This window comes from Aotus nancymaae, unplaced genomic scaffold (genome assembly GCF_030222135.1).
Source record: "Aotus nancymaae isolate 86718 unplaced genomic scaffold, 86718_ANA_hifiasm-v0.15.2.pri h1tg000011l, whole genome shotgun sequence".
NCBI classification, from domain to species: Eukaryota; Metazoa; Chordata; class Mammalia; order Primates; family Aotidae; genus Aotus; species Aotus nancymaae.
Genome location: NW_026988422.1, coordinates 49514375 through 49536239, shown reverse-complemented (window position 1 = coordinate 49536239; position 21865 = coordinate 49514375). Strand labels below are relative to the sequence as shown.

General features: G+C 37.3%; 1 protein-coding gene across 11 annotated transcripts in view; it reads right to left on the bottom strand.

Annotated features, from left to right (window-relative positions):
* FUT8 (fucosyltransferase 8) overlaps nucleotides 1-21865 on the bottom strand; it is a 486032-nt gene that overhangs the window by 19627 nt on the left and 444540 nt on the right. For all 11 annotated transcript variants that reach the window (XM_064374947.1, XM_064374953.1, XM_012438120.3 and 8 more), the window contains one exon: nucleotides 2118-2364. In XM_064374947.1, the coding sequence (XP_064231017.1) occupies nucleotides 2118-2364 (247 nt within the window). The remainder of the gene's footprint in view (nucleotides 1-2117; nucleotides 2365-21865) is intronic.

The following is a 21865-nucleotide window of genomic DNA, read 5'->3' as shown; positions in this document are numbered from 1 at the left end:
GGGGGAGAAATTCAGATTCTGCTGATAATGTACTGATCCATTGAGTGCTTTGGGGGTACTTAATTTATACCCCTACTTATGGTGGCATTATAGGTATTTTAAACTTATTTTTCTTTCATTTTCACCATTAGAAAAAGTAAAACACACAGCATTTTAAAAACTCAAAAATACATATTCTAAATATATTTGCAGGCTAAACAATATAAGGGGAATTAGAAAATAAGCAAAGTCTTTGAAGAATGCTTTCTTACAGAGAAAATAATTCACATCTTAGGAATATATGGGAGATTTCAGAGTGGCATTTCATGCTAGGCAGCAACCAGCTGTCTGGAAAAAAACTGAATATAACATAAGATTTTTGTTACCAGGATGATGATGCCAGGATTCACAGTTGTTACTAAAGAACATTAAAGATATTATTTGTAAAGTTCTGATGCCAAGGGTTTTTCTCTTTATTTTACCCTGTAGAGTCACTTTAACTGTCAGCTAGCAGAACTTAAAAGTTGTCCAAGGAAAACACAGTCCTGGATAAACTTTTACAGCACCGTTAAGACAGGCAAACCTTTTAAGAGTTTTTACTGTTTTAGGTAAATGGAGCCAATTCCAGCCCTTCTGTTGTGGGCATAATGAATTTCCTTTCTCTGTTTTTCACCATATCAAATGTGAGCAGATAATTGATTTCACCTGTCGTATTTAAGAAAAGCCCAAAATTGTAAAATTGCGGACACCAATTCACACTGTACTGCGCGGAATAAGGCACTGACTATTCTCCTCCCATCTTAGTGCTTCCAAAGTAATTTTTTAAAGACAAGGTCTTGCTCTGTTGCACAGGCTGGAGTGCAGTGGCACGATTATGGCTCACTCCAATCTCTGTCTCCCAGGCTCAAGTGATCCTCCTACCTCAGCTTCCTGAACAGTTGGGACTACAGGCATGTGCCACCATGCCTGGCTAATTTTTGCATTTTTTTTTGCATTGATGGGGTTTCAACCATGTTGCCTAGGTTGAGTTTTCTCAAACTCCTGGGCTCAAGTGATTCATCTGCCTCAGCCTCCCAAAGTGTTGCAATTATAGGCATGAGCCACAGTGCCTGGCCTCAAAGTAGTATTAATGGAAATAAAAACAGTTTATTTTCATAAATTAAAAGACCCTCCTTAAATCTTGCCTTCCCCTCCCCCCAAATTGCTAAATCACTATTCATATGTAGAAACAGAAAAAGGTAGATTTGTGTGCGTTTAGGTCACAGCATATGTGTATGCCTTAGGCCAAGTCTAAGGCCAGGTTTTTATTATGAATCTGGAGTGAGGGTTTGATTTCCCTAGTTACTCTGCCATCTTCATGGCTATTCTTTGCTTTGCATTTCAGACTATAATCCAGATGTGGATACAATCATATGAACATCTAATTCGATCATCTTTTCCTTCCCACATCCTTCATAATCACCCTTTCTCTGGGGAAATGGGAATTGTTCAGTGTGTTCTATAGAGATGATGTGGGGCAGAACAAATGATTCCACTGAATTTCAATCAAAAGTTACATGAGAAGAAATGTGATTTGATATTCTGATTTCACATGTACCTTCCTTTAGCTCTAACACTTAGAATGGGGTCAATAACTTCTCTACATATGAAGACTAAGACACAAGGAAAGATGGGGAGGTGGGAAATACAAAAATAAAAATAAAAAGAAGCTGGACATGGTGGTACATGGCTATAGACCCAACTATTATACTTGGGAGGCTGAGGCAGGAGGATCACTTGAGCCCAGGAAGGTCGAGGCTGCAGTGACCCACTACACTTCAGCCTGGGTGACAGAGTGAGACCCTATCTCAAAAACGACAACAACAAAAGTCAAAAGAGAGCTGTGGTAGGAGAAGAAAGAATCAAAGGAAGAGGAGTACTCGAGACAGTAATAGAGCACTACTAAGCAATTTTCTCAGCTGTTCTAAGTAAACAAAAAAAAGAATAGTCCCCCGGTGCCCTTAGGATAACTCTAGAACCTCCGTTTTTTGGTGGGGCTATAAAAATTAAACTATATATTGTAAAATTAACATATATTGTAAAGATACATAACTCTACTACTACATATCACAGCTGAAGGGAAAAAATCAGGTTCTTACCCAATAACTGGATGTTTGAAGCCAAGCTTCTTAGTGGCTTCTTCTATTTCCTTTTCTAGCCAAGGCTGTGGGCGGATCAAGTATTTGACAAATTGAGACACCCACCACACTGCAGGGTCACCATGCACTCGTACAAGTCGATCTGCGAGGTCTTCTGGTACAGCCAAAGGTAAATATGGAGGACGGGGATGAAGACTGTCTACAATGGGAAGCTCGACCACTTGAACATTTTTGTCCTTCACTTCACCTGACAATATCAAAACATATAATCATTACTACACGGTATTCCTTATACAACTACCATTTAACAAGAACTCACTCTGAGTGCTTTCATCCTCATAGCAACTCTAAAGAAGTATAATCTTCACTTTACAAAGGAAGTTAAATAACTTGCCCAAAATACCAGAGCAAAAGTGACGGAGCTGAATTTTACACGCAGGTTGGTCTACCTCTCAAGTCTCTGGTCTTTTCTAAAAATTTCTATCATAACATGCTGTCGTATCAACACCTCATGGTATCTGGAACTCAAAGTATCTAATCAAAGAATGAAAGTAGACATAGCCACCTAGCAAAGTTCTGTTTTTCTGTTGTTGTTTTAGAATTAGACAACAAAGTGTTCTCAAAACTTCCAGCTTTTCATTATAGCAAATTGCTCTTGCATTACAGAGCAGAAACCTAAAGATTGTAAGACAATCATCTATATCTTTTAAAGAAAAAAATTAGATAATTCTAAAGTCTTCTTATTTTTGGCCCCAAATAAACCTATTGGAGGGAGATGAAGCAAGATGGCTGATTAGAAGGCTTAACCAATTGCTGCCCCACCAAAGGAAAACCAAATTTAACAACTAACTACACAAAAAAGCACCTTCACAAGAACCAAAAATCAGGTGAGTGATCATAGTACCCGATTTTAACTTCATATTGCTGAAAGAGGAACTGAAGAGAGTAAGAAAGACAGTCTTGAATTGTCTATGCCACCCCTTCCCCACCCCTGATGCAGTGGCTGTGTGGTGTAAAGAATCTGTGTGGGGAGGGAGAGCACAGTGACTGTGGGACTTGCCACTGGAACTCAGTGTTACCATGTCATACCAGAAAGCAACACCAGGTCACTTGGCAAGCAACATCCAGGCTATTGGCAAAGAACTCAGCCAATGCCCATGGAGGGAGAATATAGATGTGCCTTAGCCAGAGGGGAAATGTTCATCCCAGTGGTCAGAGCCTGAGTTTCAGCAAGCCTCATCACTATAGGCTAAGGTGTCCTGGGGCCCTAAAAAATCCTGAAAGGTAGTCTAGGCCACAAGAACTGCAATTTCTAGGCAAGTCTTAGAGCTTTGCTGGGCTCAAGAGCTACTGGACTTTGAGCGGGGCATGTAACCTAATGAGACACCAGCTGAGGTGCCTAAGGCAGTGCTTATACCGCCCTTTCCCTAATCTAAGGCAGCGCAGTTCACAGCTCCAAAAGAGACCTCTTCCTTCTACTTGAGCAGAGGAAAGGGAAAAGAAAAGAGGACTTTGTCTTGTAACTTGGATACCAGCTCAGCCACAGTAGAACAGAGCACCAAGCGGGCTCTTGGGATCCCTGATTCCAGAGCTTGGTTCTTGTATGGCATTCCTGGACCTGCCTGGCCCAGAAGGGAGCTCAATGCCCTGAAGGGCGAGTCCAAGGAACGGCAGCATTCACCACAAGCTGAGTGAAGAGTCCTTGGGCCTTAAGTGAACATCAGCAGTAGCCTGGCAATAATCCCTATGGGCCTGTAGTGGTAGTGGCCATAGGGAGAAACACTTTTGCCTATGGAAAGAAAAGTGAAATGTGGGAAGCACTTTCTATTGTGGTTTGGGTGCCAGCTCAGCTATAGGAGAACAGAGTACTAGGTAGGGTTCTAAGGTTTCCAACTGCAGATGCTGGCTCCCAGACAGCATCTCTGTCCTGAGGGATGGATAGAAGCCTGACTGTCTTTGCCACCTGCTCACTGTAGAGCCCTAGGACTCTGAGCTAACACAGGAGGTAGCCAGGTAGTGGTTACAGTGGGCCCTGGGTGAGATCCAGTGCTGTGCTGGTTTCAGATCTGACCTAGTGCAGTTCCAGTGGTGGTAGCCACAGAAGAGCTTGTGTCACTGCTCCTCTAGCTACAAGCAGCTTGGAGCATGGAATCAGAGACTCCAATTGTTTGGGACAAATTAAGGGAAGAGAACAACAGTCTCTGCCTGGTAATCCAGAGAATTCTTCTAAACCTTATTCAAGACCACCAAAGCAGTACCTCTGCAAGCCTACAAGAACAACAGCACTACTGGGCTTGGTGTGTCCCCTAATGTAGATATGGCTGCAGTGACCAAAACTGGATCACAACACCCAATTCCCACAAAAAAAGGCCAGATTGTGAAGACTACAATAAATACCTAACTCTTCAATGCCCAGACACAATGAATATCCACAAGCATCAAGACCATCGAGGAAAACATGACCTTGAAAAACAAACTAAGTAAGGCACCAGGAACAAAATCCTGAAGACATACATATATGTGACCTTTAAGGCAGAGAATTCAAAAGATCTATTTTGAGGAAATATAAAGAAGTTCAAGATAACACAAAGAAGGAATTCAGAATCCTATGAGATAAATTTAACAAAGAGGTTGAAATACTAAAAGGAATCAAGCAAAAATTCTGGAGTTGAAAAATGCAACTGACATATTGAATCTCTTAACAGAAGTCATCAAGTAGATTAAAGAATTGGTAAGCTTAAAGACAGGCTATTTGAAAATATACTGTCAGCAGAGACAAAAGAAAAAAGAATAAAAAATAATGAAGCATGCCTGTAAGATCTAATAATAGTTTCAAAAGGGCAAATCTAACAGTTGTTGGTCTTAAGGAGGAGGCAGAGAGAGATAGGAACAGAATGTTTATTCAAAGGGATAACAAAAGAGAATGTCCCAATTCTAGACAAAGATATCAATATACAAGTACAAGAAAGTTACACATCAACCTGATTTAACCCAAAGAAGATTACCATTCGAGGCATGTAATAATCAAACTTCCAAAGGTCAAGGATAAAGAAAGGATCCTAAAAGCAAAAGAAAAAAATAGGATGGGTGCAGTGGCTCACGCCTGTAATCCCAGCATGTTGGGAGGCCAAGGCAGGTGGATCACCTAAGGTCAGGAGTTCAAGACCAGCTTGGCCAACGTGGTGAAACCCCATCTCTACTAAAAATACAAAAATTAGCCAGGTGTGGTGGTGGGTGCCTGTAATCCCAGCTACTTAAGAGGCTGAGGCAGGAGAATTGCTTGAACCCAGGAGGCGGAGGTTGCAGTGAGCAGAAATTGTGCCATTGCACTCCAGCCTGAGCAACAGGAGCAAAACTCCATCTCAAAAAGAAAGAAAGAAAAACAAATAAATAACATACCATGGAGCTCCAATATGTCTGACAGCAGACTTTTCAGTGGAAACATTACAGGCCAGAAGAGAGTGGTATGACAAAAAGTACTGAGGGAAAAAAACTTTTACCCTAGAATAGTATCTCTAGTGAAAATATCCTTCAAACCTAAATAAGAAATAAAGACTTTCCCAGACATACAACAGCTGAGATATTTCATCAACATCAGACCTGTTCTACAAGAAATGCTAAATGGAGTTCTTCAATTTGAAAGAAAAAGATGTTAATGAGCAATAAAAAGATAATCTGAAGGTACAAAACTCACTGGCAATACTAAGTACACACAAAAAAACCACATAATATTATAAAACTGTAATTGTGATATGTAAACTATTCATATCTTAAGTAAAAGACTAAAAGATGAACCAATCAAAAATAAGTACAACAACTTTTCAAGACATACTTAGTACCATAGGATATAAATAGAAATAACAAAAAGTCAAAAAGTTTGTGTCGGGGGGACAAAGTTAAAGTACAGAGTAGATTTCTTTTTCATTGCTTGTTTGTTGGTGCAATTAGTGTCAAGTTGTCATCAGTTTAAAATAACAGTCTATAAGTTATTTGCAAGACTCATGACAACTTCAAATCAAAAAAATACAATGAATACACACAAAAAAATAAAAAGCAAGAAATTAAAACATACCACCAGAGAAAATTACCTTCACTAAAAGGAAGATAGAAAGGAAGAAAAGAGGGAAGAGAAGACCACAAAACAACCAGAAAACAAATAACAAAATGGCAGGAGTAAGACCTTACTTATCAATAGTAACACTGAATGTAAACAAACTAAATTCTCCAATACAAAGACACAGAGTGGCTGAATGGATAAGAAACACAAGATGCAATGATCTGTTACATACAAGAAACATACTTCACCTATAAGACATACACAGACTAAAAATAAAGGGATGGAAAAGGGTATTCATGCCAATGAAAACCAAAAAAGAGCTGGAGTGGCTATACCTGTAATAGACAAAATAGATTTCAAGACAAAAACTGGCGACTTCTCCGGCCCCTCCTGTTGGGCTGCAGAACCTTGCCCGGGAGCCTGAATAAATTCCTTCATATTGGATCTTCTTGTGTTGGCCTCAGCTTCTTTCCTTTTTAAACCCGGCAAGAACAAACTTCACAAATGGTGCCGGAAACCCAGGGGGAGTTGTAAGACCCCCCTGGGGGAAACTGACTCCTCCACACAAAGCCGGACTGGGAGCTGCCATTTCACCACAAGGTAAGACTTCTGTTGCCCACTACCCCTCCCGCTGTTTGCCTCGTCTTGTGGACTCCCTGCTCGCAATCGCGGCTGCGTCGGGGATTCCTTCTCGTCTTGTCTCGAGGACCTGAGTGTAAGAGGAGACGTTCCTACATTCTTGTCTTCTCCCCGTAAGGAGTTTTTCAGGGTCAGGATTTTGAGGGAGCTATCCCCACTTTCCTGAACCCTCTCGTCCCCACTTTAACCCTCTCGTCTCTGGTGCTCGGTAGCACGGCTTGGGACGCTGAGTCGCTCTTCCGACTATCTCCGCAGCAGTGACTGAGGTGTGGGTACTCAGAAGCCCCGTTCAAGCAGCCCTGCCTTAGGGCACAGCCAACCACCGCCCCCCCGGCTTATACTAAATTCTTTATTTTGAACTAGCCCATTGGCATAAAAGGCTCCCATTAAGTAAGAAACTGTATTTTTGGTTTCTTTCTTTTTTTGTTTCTCTCTCTTTTCTTTTCTCTTTCTCTCTTTCTAGATAATGGCCGTTTCTTGCTTTCCTCTAATTTTGCCATGTGGCAGATAGCCCTAGCCCTGTCTTTTTTTATTATAATCATTGTAAATGTGCAGGCTTTCAGGTATCTTTGTTCCAGCCCCACCCTCTGTTCCTCTTGCACCACTGCCCAGGTGCTCCTCATCTGAGGAACTTTCCTTTCCGCTGGCCAAGAAAAAAAAAAAAAGACAAAAACTATAAAAAGGGTCAAAGAAGGTCATTATATAATGATAAAGGGATCAATTCATCAAAAGGAGATAATTATAAATATATATGCATTCAACATTGGAGCACTCAGATATATAAAGCAAATGTTATTATAGCTAACGAGAGAGGTATACCCCAATACAATAATAGCTGGAGATTTCAACACTCCACTTTCAGGATTGGACAGACAGAAAATCAGCAAAGGAACATCAGACTTACTCTGCATTGTAGACCAAATGGACCTAATAAATGCTTATAGAACATTTCATCCAATGGCTTCAGAATACACATTCTTTTCCTCAGCACATGGATAGTACGACAAGGACTGACAATATATTAGGTCACAAAATAAGTCTTAAAAATTGAAATAATATCACATTCACAAAATTGAAATAATATCAAGTTTTTTTTTTCTTTCTTTCTTTTTTTTTTTTTTTTTTTGAGACAGGGTCTCACTCTTGCTCAGGCTGGAGTGCAGTGGTATGACCTCAGCTCACTGCAGCCTCTGCCTTCCGGGCTCAAGCGATCCTCCCACCTCAGCCTCCAGAGTAGCTAAGACCACAGGTATGTGCCCCTGAACCCAGCCTCAGGTATCTTCTCAGACCACAATGAAATAAAACAAGAAATCAATTACAAGAGGAATTTTGAAAACTATACAAACACATGGAAATTAAACAATATGCTCTTTAAAGACCAGTGGATCAACAAAGAAATTAAGAAGGAAATTAAAAAATTTCTTGAAACAAATGATAATGGAAACACAACATATCAAAACCTATGAGATACACTGAAAGCAGTACTGAGAGAGAAGTTTATAGCAGTAAGTGCCTACATGAAAAAAGCAGAAAAACTTCAAATAAATGACCTAATGATGCATCTTAAAGAACTAAGAGCAAACCAAACCCAAATTAGTAAAAGAGAAGAATTAATAAAGATCAGAGCAGAAATAAATGAAATTGAAACAATGATTCATGACCAAGTGATATTTATCCCAGAGATGCAAGGATGGTTGAGCATATGCAAATCAATCAATGAGACATATCATATTAACAGAATGAAGAACAAAATCCACGTGATCATTTCAATTGATGCAGAAAAAGCATTTGATAAAATTCAACATCGCTTCATGATAAAAGCCCTTAAAAAAAACTGAGTATAAAAGGAACATATCTCAACATAATAAAAGCCATATACCATAGACCCACAACTAATACCATATTGAGTGGGGAAAAACTGAAAACCATTTCTCTAAGATCTGGGACACAACAAAGATGCACACTGTCATCACTGTTATTCAACATAGTACTGGAAATTCTAGCTAGAGCAATCAGACAAGAGAAAGAAATAAAGTATGTCCAAACTGGAAAGAAAGAAATCAAATTATTCTTGTTTGCACATAATATGACACTATATTTGGAAAAACCTAAAGATTCTACCAAAAAAACTATTAGAACTGATAAATTCAGTAAAGTTGCAGGATACAAAATCAACATGCAAAAATCAGTAGTATTTCTATATGTCAACAGTGAAGAATCAGAAAAAGAAATCCAAAAAGTAGTTCAATTTACAATAGTTACAAATAAAGTTAAATACCTAGGAATTACCTTAAGCAAAGATGTGAAAGATCTCTACAATTAAACCTATAAAACACTGATGAAAGAAATTGAAGAGAACACCAAAAAATGGAAAGATATTTCAGGTTCACAGATTGGAAGAATCAATATTGTTAAAATGCCCATACTATCCAAAGCAATCTATAGATTTAAAGCAATACCTATGAAAATACCAATGACTTTTTCACAGAAATAGAAAAAAAAATCTTATAACTTATATGGGGATGTGGCAGGTCACATCTATAATCCCAACACTTTGGAAGGCCAAAGCGGGAGGATGGCTTGAGGCCAGGGTTTTGAGACAAACTGTGCAAAGACAGTAAGACTCCATGTCTACTAAATAAATAAATAAATAGAGAGATCCAAGATGCCTGATCACTAGCAGCTCAGGATCATAGCTCCCAGTGAAAGCGCAGAGAACGAGAGGATGCCACACTTTCAGACGAATTTTTGTTGCTCATGGACCAAGAGATTCCCAGCGGAGGAGCCCCACGGGTCGCCAGGGCAACTCTTGTGGCCGGCACGGCGGTTTTGCTGGCGCCTCAGCGCAGCAGTTCTTGGTGCCGAGTCCAGAGATTCCCAGGCAGAAAAGCACTATCAATCTTAACACCGCTGTTTTGGCTGGCGCAGTGGATTGCTCAGATTTCGACTCTGGCAATCAACAAGTTGGACGTCCACTCAGAGACCTAGTTAGAAAGTCGGTAATCACAAAAACGAAAGATGGATAAATATATAATGAAGGGAAGAAACCAGCCTAAAAAGGCAGAGAATACTCAAAATCAGAATGCCTCTCCCTCTACAGGGGATCTCAGTTCCTCATCAGCAACGGAACAAGGCTTAATGGAGAACGAGTGTGTTCCAATAACAGAAGCAGGTTTCAAAAGGTGGGTGATAAGAAACTTCTGTGAATTAAAAGAACTTGTTCTAACCCAATGCAAAGAAACTAAGAACCTTGAAAAAAGGTTTGACAAAATGCTAACGAGAATGGACAATTTAGAGAGGAATATAAGTGAACTGATGGAGCTGAAAAACACAACACGAGAACTTCGCGAAGTATGCACAAGTTTAAACAGTTGAATTGATCATGCAGAAGAAAGGATATCAGATGTCGAGGACCAGCTTAGTGAAATGAAACAAGAAGACAAGATTGGAGAAAAAAGGATAAAAAGGAATGAGCAAAGTCTCCAGGAAATATGGGACTATGTGAAAAGACCTGATTTACGTTTGATAGGTGTGCCTGAATGTGACGAAGAGAATGAATCCAAGTTGGAAAATACTCTTCAGGATATCATTCAGGAAAACTTTCCCAACCTAGTAAGGCAGGGTAATATTCAACTCCAGGTAATACAGAGAACACCACAAAGATATTCTTCAAGAAGACCAACCCCACGGCACATAATCGCCAGATTTATTAGGGTTGAAATGAAGGAGAAAATACTAAGGGCGGCCAGAGAGAAAGGTCAGGTTACCCACAAAGGGAAACCTATCAGACTTACAGCAGATCTCTCAGCAGAAACCCTACAAGTCAGAAAAGAGTGGGGACCAATATTTAACATCCTTAAAGAAAAGAACTTTCAACCCAGAATTTCATATCCAGCCAAACTAAGCTTTACAAGCGAAGGAAAAATTAAATCTTTTGTGAACAAGCAAGTACTCAGAGACTTCACCACCACCAGGCCTGCTTTACAAGAGCTTCTGAAAGAAGCACTATACATATAAAGGAACAAACAGTATCAGCCTTTCCAAAAATATATCAAAAAGCAAAGAGCATCAACACAATGAAAAATGTACACCAACTAATGGGCAAAACAGCCAGCTAGCATCAAATGCCAGTGTTAAACTCGTATATATTCAAATTGGATAAAAAGCCAAAACCCATCGGTATGCTGCATCCAGACCCATCTCACATGCAATGATACACAAAGACTCAAAACAAAGGGATGGAGGAAGATTTACCAACCAAACAGAGAGTAAAAATAAACAAATAAATAAAAACTAGGAGATGCAATTCTCGCCTCTGATAAAACAGACTTTAAAGCAACAAAGATCAAAAGAGGCAAAGAAGGACATTACATAATGGCAAAAGGATCAATGTAACAAGAAGAGCTAACGATTCTATAGATCAACAAGACAGAAAATTAACAAGGACATCCAGGACTTGAATTCAGACCTGGAACAAGTAAACTTAATAAACGTTTATAGAACTCTCCACTTCAAATACACAAAACATACATTACCACCTCACACCTATTCCAAAAGCGATTACATAATTGGAAGTAAATCACTCTTTAGTAATCGCATAGCATTTCATAGGTTTAAATGAAATATTGGTTGGCTGCTTGTTTGTTATTTTCTTCCCTGATTCCTTCCTGTCTACATCATTAAGTATAATTATTGGTATAAAAGAGGTTTTCAATACCCATTTCTAAACTGCATTCTAGCCTGGGCAAGAAAGCAATACTCCCATTCTCTCTCTCTCTTTCTCTTCTTTCTTCTTTTCTTCATTCTTTTTCTTTCTTTCTTTCTTTCTTCCAAAAAAAAAAAAAAAAGAAAAAGGCTGAGAGTGAAGCAGAGCAACAAAAGTCATGAGTAGTTTAAGAAATATTTGAAAGCTGTTGAAATTTAGATTTTAGAAAAAAACGTTATTCTTTAAAATAAAATAAAATAAATAAATAAATAAAATTTATATGGACCACAAAAAACACAGGATAACCAAAGCTGTCCTAAGCAAAAAGCACAAAACCACAGCAATCACATTACCTGACTTCAAATTATACTATGCAGCTATAGTAACCAAAACAGAATGGTACTAGCATAAAAACAGACACATAGACCAATACAATGAAATAGAGAGCCCAGAAACAAATTTATACATTGACAGTGAACTCATTTTTTAACACAGATGCAAAGAACGTATACTGGGGAAAGGAAAGTCTCTTCAATAAATAGTGCTGGGAAAACGGGATATCCATATGCTCAGGAATGAAACTAGACCCCTATCTCTCACCATATATGCAAATCAAATCAAAATGAATTAAAGACTTCAATTTAAGACCTCAAACTATGAAACTACTAAAAGCAAATATTGGGGATACTCTCCAGGACATTGGAGTGGGTAAAGATTTCTTGAGTAATATCCCATAAACACAGGCAACCAAAGCAAAAATGGACAAATGGGACCGATTCAAGCATGCACAGCAAAGAAAATGATCAACAAAATGAAAAGACAACCCACAGAATGGGAGAAAATATTTGCAAACTACCCATTTGACAAGGGATGAATAACCAGAATATAAAATAAGCTCAAACAACTCTACAGGAAAAAATTAATAATCCAATAAAAAATGGGCAAAAGATCTGAATAGAGGTTTCTCAAAAGAAGACATACAAATGGCAAACAGGTATATGAAGAGGTACTCAGCATCAATGATCATCAGAGAAATGCAAATTTTAAAAACTGCAACGAAATATCATTTAACCCCAGATAAAATGGTTATTATCCAAAAGACAGGCAGTAACAAATGCTGGTGAGAATGTGCAGAAAAGGGAACCCTCATACACTGTTGGTGGGAATGTACATTAGTACAACCACTACGGAGAACAGTAGTTGGACATTCCTCAAAAAAAAACTAAAAATTGAGCTATCATATGATCCAGCAATCCCACTGCTGGGTATATGTCCCAAAGAAAGGAAAACACCACATTGAAGAGATATCTGCACTCCCATATTTACTGTAGCACTGTTCACAATAGTCAATATTCGAAAGCAACCTACATGTCCAGATGAACAAACAAACAAAATATGGTACATATACACAATGGAGTACTACTCAGTCATAAAAAAGAACGAGATCTTGCCATTTGCAACAACACTGGAGGTCACTGTGTTAAATGAAATAAGCCATGCACAGAAAATCACACTTGGCATGTTCTCATTTATTTGTGGGAGCTAAAAATTAATACAATTGAACTCATGGAGATAGAGCATAGAATGATAGTGACGAGAGGCTGGAAAAGGTAGTGGGAGGTTGGGGGTAAGGAGGGGATGGTTAATGGGTACAAAAATAGAAAAAATAAGACCTAGTATTGCACAACACAGCAGGGTGACTAGTCAATGATAATTTAATTGTACATTTTAAAATAAGTAAAAGCATACAACTGAATTGTTTGAAACATAAAGGATAAATGCTTGAGGTGATACCCCATTTACCCTGATGTGATTATTATGCATTGTATGCCTAATATCTCATGTACCCCATATATATACCTATGTACCCACAAAATTTTTTCAAAAACTAAAAAAAACCCTCTATTTTCAAATATGATAATAGAATGTGTGTTGCTTGTTTACCTTCAATTCTAAAGCTCAGAGATTAGATGCTAAATTTTACAGATTATGATTACTTTCAGAATTAAATTTCTGTATATCAATAATGTTACTGGTGTTTTATTACCTTTATTATGCAATGATAAGTATAACCCAAAATGTAATAGCCAGCACCCCTAGTTTATTTTACATATTAAAGACCACACAGTAGTAACTACAAGACCCAAAGATACCAGAGATATTTCATTATCATAAAATGTACTGAGTTAAATTTTTGATAACAAAAAATATTAACCTGAACATATAAAATAACTTCAGTTAAGATGTCTCTGAGTGTAATGCATTAGAATAAAAATCACTGTGCCATTAAGGAAATAATGTACTTGTAAAGAATAAACCTAGGCTATGTTTAAAATATATTCACCAGAATGAAACATAGTCTTCAAATTCTGTTCTCCTGTATATATGCAAAATGTTTTAAAATAAATTAAATGATCTGGGAATATAGTCAATCAAGCCAACTACATGGTTACTAGAAAGTCAGTTTGGTTAATAACCTCTAGTTAATATTCTCTCCCTCTGATATGTAAAACTAGGTGTTCTTCTAGTGGTAATGAGTGAGTTCTCAGCAGAACTGATTGTTAAAAGAGCCCAGCAACTTCCTCACCCGCCTCTCTCTTCCTTCCTCTCTTGCCATGTGATGCCTGTCCCCACCCACTTCACCATTTGCCATGAGTGGAAGCTTTCTGAAGCACTCACCAGAGGCAGATGATGGCACCATGCTTCTTATACAGCCTGCAGAGTCATAAGCCAAATAAATCTCTTTTCTTTATAAATTACTCAGCCTTGAGTATTACTTTATGGCAATGCAAAACGAGCTGAAACAAATACTATGTGCTGAACACTGTGCTAGAAAGGGTACACAGCACAAAAATATATGAATAAAAAAATCATCATCACCAACAAATATCCTATCAAAAAGATATACTCTGTCTAGTAAACTCTTAAGAAAAAGATATTTACACTTATAAATAAGAAAACTGGCATAGAATAAAAGCTTAACTTCCTCCTTAACATGATATTTCAAAATATAAGAAAATAATACAGTACATGCTATGTTAGAAAGCCCCCTTTTTTTTTTAACTGGTTTACCATGTAACTTTTTATATTCTATTTGATATACATGCAAAAAAATTTTAATCTAAAAAAACCTCAGAAGTAATCTCATTCAGTATTTTCTGAATTTTAGTTAATTGTGTACTACCTTATGATTTTTATCATATACATGTAGTATATGTATTATTTAATATTTTAAAAGCCAATTCATTTTTTAAAACTTAAATGAATTTCTTTTATAGATGTTAACCATAAATATAAATTCACTGAAAACAAAACCATGTTATTAAATTCTGTATGAATAATATTGTTTATGGAAAACTCTAAGCCCAAGCTGGATTTCTGTTAAAAAGGGAGATTATTATTGAGGTATTAAAGAGTAATAATTGCTTTTCCTCTTACATTTCCTAAGAATTTGAAACCAACTGAAAAACAGAGGAATAAAATGGCAATCAAAATATCAGCTTGATAATCAATGATAAATTGCAAATGTGATTTTGTGCTTTGGATTTATGGCTTCATGGACTTTCTAAGCCTGTCCTAAGCAGTTTGTCAACTGAAGCCTACTACATGGTAGAAGAGAAGTACTTTATGAGTATGGGACACACCATGAGAAAAGTCGGAAAGGGCTGTGCCTCACATGTCTGATTCCTCCTCTCCAACTTGCCATTTGGGTAACACGTTGATTTTGTTCCAACTGCAAGGGAAATGAGGTCAACAGAAAGAGCAAAAAAGCACTTCTGTACTTTCTCCTTCTAAGGCATGGAATTAATTTCGCTTCTATAGAGACTTTTTTTCTTCTTACTTTCATTGGTCTGTGTAACTCTTATGTGGAAACTCTTTAGTATAAAATTCACAGTAGCTGTTCAACTCTCACCCTCATCTTCCCCCACAACCAAACAATTATCCAGTGTTAGAGAATTATTAAAGATCTCTTAATACCAAACTGAGACTTTCTTTTTGATGTGATCAGAAAGATTGAAAAAGGAGTAATTTCTCACTGTGATTTAATGTTTATTTTAATGTTTTATCAAGGCACTGCCTAAAGTAATCTCATATGCCACCTAAAATCATCTCTAGTAATCTTTCAGAGTTTGGAAAATACTCAAACTTTCATTTTACAGAGGAAATAGACTAAAAGAGATTAAAAGAAATTCTCAAAGGTAATACTGTCAATAAAATGGCCAAGATCAGATCCTAGTGTTTACTCATTACTTATACGACATACTACTTTATGAAACCTACACGTTTGTTTTGTTTTAATTGAAATTAGTAATTGCGTATGTATCTTTACACAAACATGGGGTTCCATGTGGTGTTTTTATATCTGTATACATTGCAGAAAGATTATATCAAGCTAATTAACATATCCATTACCTCACCAATTTATCCTTCTTTTGTATTCAGAACATTAAAAATCAATTCTTTTAGCAATGTTGAAATATATATTATTATTAACTGTTCACTATGCAGTACCACAGACCACTAAAACTTATTCCTACAGTTTAACTGAAACTTTGTACCTTTCGTCAACATCTCCCTTTTCCCCATCCCCTCCCACACCATCCCCCACCCCAGCAGACACTGGTTATCACCTTTCTACTCTGTTTCTACAAGATCAATGTTTTTAGATATCCTATGTAAGTGAGATCATACAGTATTTGTCTTTCTGTGACTGGCTTATGTAACTGTGAGAACTAATAAATAAATTCAGTAAAGTTGCAGATTACAAAATCAATGTACAAAAATCATAGTGTTTCCCTACACTAACAACAAATGATCCAAAAAGGAAATTAAGGAAACAATCCCATTTACAATAGCATCAAAAAATAAAACAGCAAGAAATTTAACCAAGGAGGTGAAAATCCATACACTGAAAACTTATAAAATATTGATAAAAGATATTAAAAAGACAAATAAATAAAAAAGATGTACCATGTTCATGGATTGGAAGAACTAATATTATTAAAATGTCCACACTACCTGTATTAGTCCATTTTCACACTGCTATAAAGAACTGCCTGAGACTGGGTAATTTATAAAGGAAAGAGGTTTAATTGACTCACAGTTCAGCATGGCTGGGGAGGCCTCAGGAAACTTATAATCCTGACAGAAGGATAAGAGGAAGCAAGCCACCTTTTTCACAAGGTGGCAGGAAGGAGAAGTGCCAAGTGAAGAGCCTCTAATAAAACCATCAGATCTCGTGAGAACTCACTATCATTAGAACAGCATGGGGGAAACCACACCTATGATTCAATTATATCCACCTGATCTCTCCCTTGACATGTGGGGATTATGGGGATTATAATTCAAGATGAGATTTGGGTGGCGACACAAAGGCTAACCACATCACTATCCAAAGCAATCTACAGTTCCAATACAATCCCTATCAAAATTCCAGTGTCACTTTTCACAGAAATAGAAAAAACAATCCTAACATGCGTATGAATTCACAAAAAAACCCAAATGGCCAAAGCAATCTTGAGCAAAAAGAACAAAGCTGGAGGCACCAGACTCACTTGATTTGAAAATATATTATAAAGCCACTGTGATCAAAATAGGATGGTACTGACATAAAAACAAACAATGGAACAGAACTGAAAGCCCAGAAATAAACCCAAATATGTATGGTCAATTGATTTTTGACAAAGGTGCTGAAACACAATGCAAAAAGGCTCATTTCTTCAATAAAGTGTTGGGAAAACTGGATACTCATCTGCAGAGGAATGAAATTGAACTCTTATACTATATACAAAAATCAACTCAAAACGGTTATAAGACTTTAAGATCTGAAACTACAACTATAGGAAGAAAATAGGGGGAAAACTTCATGATAGTTGTCTGGTCAGCAATTTCTTCGAACTCTAAAAGCACAGGCAGCAAAAGCAAAAATAGACAAATGGAACTGCATCAAAATAAAAGGTTCCGTATGGCAAAGAAAACAGAAGAGTGAAGAGATAATCCATGAATTAGAAAAAAACATTTGCAAGCCATACACCTGACAAAGGGCTAATATCTATAATAGTAAGGAACTCAAATAACACAATTAAAAAATGGGCAAAAGATCTGAACGGATACTTCTCAAAAGAAGAGATACTAATGGTCAAACAGATAAATGAAAAAAATGTTCTTTAATCATGACAGAAATGCAAATTAAAACTGCAATGACTTATCACCTTATACCTGTTAGAATGGCTATTACCAAAAAGACAATAACAAGCGTTGGTGAGGATGTGGAGGAAAGGAAACCTTTGTACACTATTGGTGGGAATGTAACTTAGTTCAGCCATTTTGGAATCTACATTTAAAAAAAAATCATTTAAGTATGGCCAGTTTAATCAATCAAGAGAGCCCTGCCATGAAGACTTTAGGGCTCTAAAAAAGTACATTGCACCAACTTTCCAGCAAGAAAATGTTTTACATGTAAAAATCATACATAAGTTAGCACTATACATTTGTAAAGAATCAGTACAAACTAGCGCAGTTCAACATGAATTAACATGGTTGTTACTGATTATTTCAGAAACCCATTTTCAAGGCTATCTCCAAGCTGTGGTCTGAATGTTTATGTTCTCCCAAATTCATATGTTGAAATCCCTATTTCCTAAGGTGATGGTATTAGGAGGTCTCTGGGAGGTGATTAAGTCATAAGAGCAGGTAGAACACTCATGAATGGGATTAATACCCTTGTAAAGGAGACCCCAGAGAACGTGTTTGCCCCTTCTACCATGTGAGGACACAGTAAAAAGGTATCATCCATGGGGAAGGAGACCCTCATCAGACACTGAATCTGTTGGTGCCAACAGTCTTTAGAACTGAAAGAAATACACTGCTGTTGTTTATAGGCTACCTAGTTTATAGTATTTTGTTATAGCAGCCCAAACGAACTATGACACTCCTCTTGTCAATAATCCTGTTTTTAAGGTCATTCATTCTCTTTGCTAAGGACAGGTAACACTCTTATTTGCCTCCAGCAAAAGGGGGATCGCTCAGACCCATAGCCTTGTTGGAGGCTGGAGCAAAGAGGCACATCAAGCAAAATATACTAAGGCAAATGCCTATCCATGCAGTGCTTTGACTGTGGCATGTAGTAGCTGAAAGTATGGGCTCTAGAATCACAAACACTGGTGTCCAAATCTGCTATCACTTATCAGTTGTGTGACCCTGAAGAAGTCATATTTAACTTCATCCCAGTTTCTTCATCTGGAGATGGCATTAATAATAGCACCATACTCATCTATAAAATGGGACTGATAATAGTATCTTACTTATCAAGTTATTTTAAGGATGAAATAAAATACTACATGTAGAAAGCTTTAGTACATTGCTGACATATAAATTCTCAAAAAATGTTAGTTCTTTATTTTGGGGTCGATTCTGCTGAACATTTCTCAAGAAGCCAGCTACAGTTTGATTTAGGAAGAGATTATTTGCCAAAATACCATATTATCTGAAAAATATATGAAAGGATCCCATTTCAGTGAGCACTTTATACTCAAAGTATGTCTAATTCATGCTGTTTACCACAGAGAATAAAACAATGAGCAGATTTAACCTTTTCAAAATATTCAACAAATGACTACAATGAAGAGTAGGGACTCCTAGCTACTGTAAAGTTCTGACATTCTCTTATCACTACCTTGATTTGACCAAAACTCTGTTCTGTACTGAAACATAGAAAAACAGGTACTTGTCTAAAACAGTCACAGCTTCTGCTCATATTATAGCAGAGATTTGTATGTTTAATTTATATCTACAAAGACTATCTAGACTTCTAGGATACACATTTTCTTTAACAGTGTATGGCCAAGTATGACTCTGATTATGTTCTCAGGGAACTATCTAAGACTTTCCAGAAGAGGCAAGAGTAAAAGGAGATCAAGAAAGAAAGCCAACTAGCTATGGTGAGACCTTTAGAGGCATGGGGGAGCTTTTTAAATTTAACTTGGACACAAAAGATGACCATTTAAAATGAACACAGAAATGTGTAAGTGTAAGGTCTATTCTTTGGGATTTCAACAATGATGACATAAATATTTATATCCTCATTTAATGACAGAGATCTGTTTTCACCTAAAATACAAAGGAAAGATATACTATTAAAAAATGAACATCTAGGCTACTTTCCTTTTATTTTCAGCCACTGTAGCCTGTAGAGATCTCTTCTTGAACTTGCATGAGCAACTGTGGCCTGTCATATGAATTCTATCACTGCTCTACTGAGACAACAACTTTAAAGACAATTATTACTGTCAATTTGAAGCCTTCAACCAATTGAATGAAAAGTTCTAAATTGGATCATATGAAACATAGTGCAGTGTTAGCAACATTCTTAAGAATTAGCATATCACATTCTGGGAATGACAGAGCAGCATTCTTACGAGGGGCCTGCTGCTTTTACTAGCGACAGACATGCCCTGCAAAGGCAACTGAACTCATAGTTAACTGATCTTAATGATATTCTGACAGACTTAACTCTGGGTTGAGGACTAAAAGAATGGCTAATGGCAAACAGGTAATATCTTGGTGAGTTATGCAGTTCAGGATAAGGCAGGCAGAACGGTGTCAAAAGAAAAAAGATGAAAGAGGTTTGCTTCATACCACTAAACAGAAGGCTCCCTGAAGTTGCTCTTAATATTTCTAAAACAAATTCAGCTATTTATTTTATATATATACAAAAGTTACATTGCCAAGAGGTTGCTGATAAAAGGGATACTGCCAACGGTCTCTGATGATTCATAAGGCCCTATAAGTCCATGGCTAGACGTTTGAGGGAGATTTTTTTTTAAATAAGTTAGTACTTTTTCCTAACTTAGAACCTCCTTCCAGCTCAAAGGATCCCAAAGATCCTAGAACAGCTTCTCTTCATTGGCAAGAAATAAGAATATAGGTACAGAAAGCAATAGGAAGGCAAGGTTTAATTTCACCAAATTTACCCAAGAGCTAAAAACTCCAGTCTCACTTTCCCCTATTGCCCTATTAAAAAAAAATTACAATTCCACTGTTATGTTCCTCTTATTCTTTCACCACAGGTCATGTCTCCTTGAAAAAAATAGCCAGTGGGGAGGATCTCAAGGCCTTTTATTCCTTTAGAATCCCTGAAAAAGGGGACTGAATATGCAGATATGCCATCAGGATCTCACAGGATGAAGCTGTCAGTACACCGGATTCCTTTTTGCTTGCGTGAATTTTACAGCTGTCTCTGTGATTAGCATACTTGAGTTAGGAATGACATGTTTCACAATGGATTTAAGGATATTTGTAATTTTTCTACTAAATTATCATCCAATTATGTTAAATCAAGGAGACCTATTAGGTTTCTTGACTACAGGGTAAAGGTCAATCCTAATACCCTAAGATACAAGAATTATTAACTAGAAATTCTGGCCACACCATAAGAAAAGAAAATGAAAATGCAGAGTCATGTTGAAGGAAGCAAAACTGAAACACTTAAGACATTTGTGCAATATGAGGAAAGATTTGTATAGCTTAATTTAGTATTATATAGCTAAAGTGCTGTACAAATTGCTGATAAAACAGACATACATCTTAGCCTATTAAAATAGGAACGGGAGCACCAAATCTCCCTAGTATCGTAAATTCTACCACTGTAAAAAGTACCAGCAGCTCCAATGGTCACCCTACCATCACACTCTCATCTTTAACTCTTGCTGCCATCTCAGACTGCAGAATGTATCTTCTTCCTCAGCTGCCTCTGCTTCCATTGTGGAAGAAAGAAGATGGGGTGTGGGGTATGGTCTTATGTGCCAAACTACAGCTGCTACTGTCACTACTGCTGATTATCTGACCTAGGTCACTCCACTTTCCCTTCCTCCTGGGCTGTATAAAATCTCTAGATATAGAGCTAATTAATACTTTACAATCGATAGCTTCTGGTGGCATAGCTGAAACAAATAGTGTAAAGACATTACTTAAAAAAATGGCTTTATTTTACCCTTTTGGGTTTAACTGGGAAGAGGAGGGGATATCCATGAATGAAGAAAAAGAACTATGAGGCAAAAGGCACAAAACCTTAACTAACAGAGCATTCAAGTGGGAGGAGGGAAGATGTATGTAGCAAATAGGGCAAGGAGGAGATATCTGATATGGTGGGAAGTAATCTTTGGCTTGTTACTGCTTTAAAAGACTGCTTTGCACAGATCTCATACTTGACATTATGCTTCTCATACAATTTCTCATTTGCGCTTAAAACAAGGACAGTATCACCACAACTTTCTTTAGAACTTGGACTAGAATTTACAAAGGAAGACTTCTGCCACTCCCTTGTCTAGAAGGTTACTTAAAATTTTT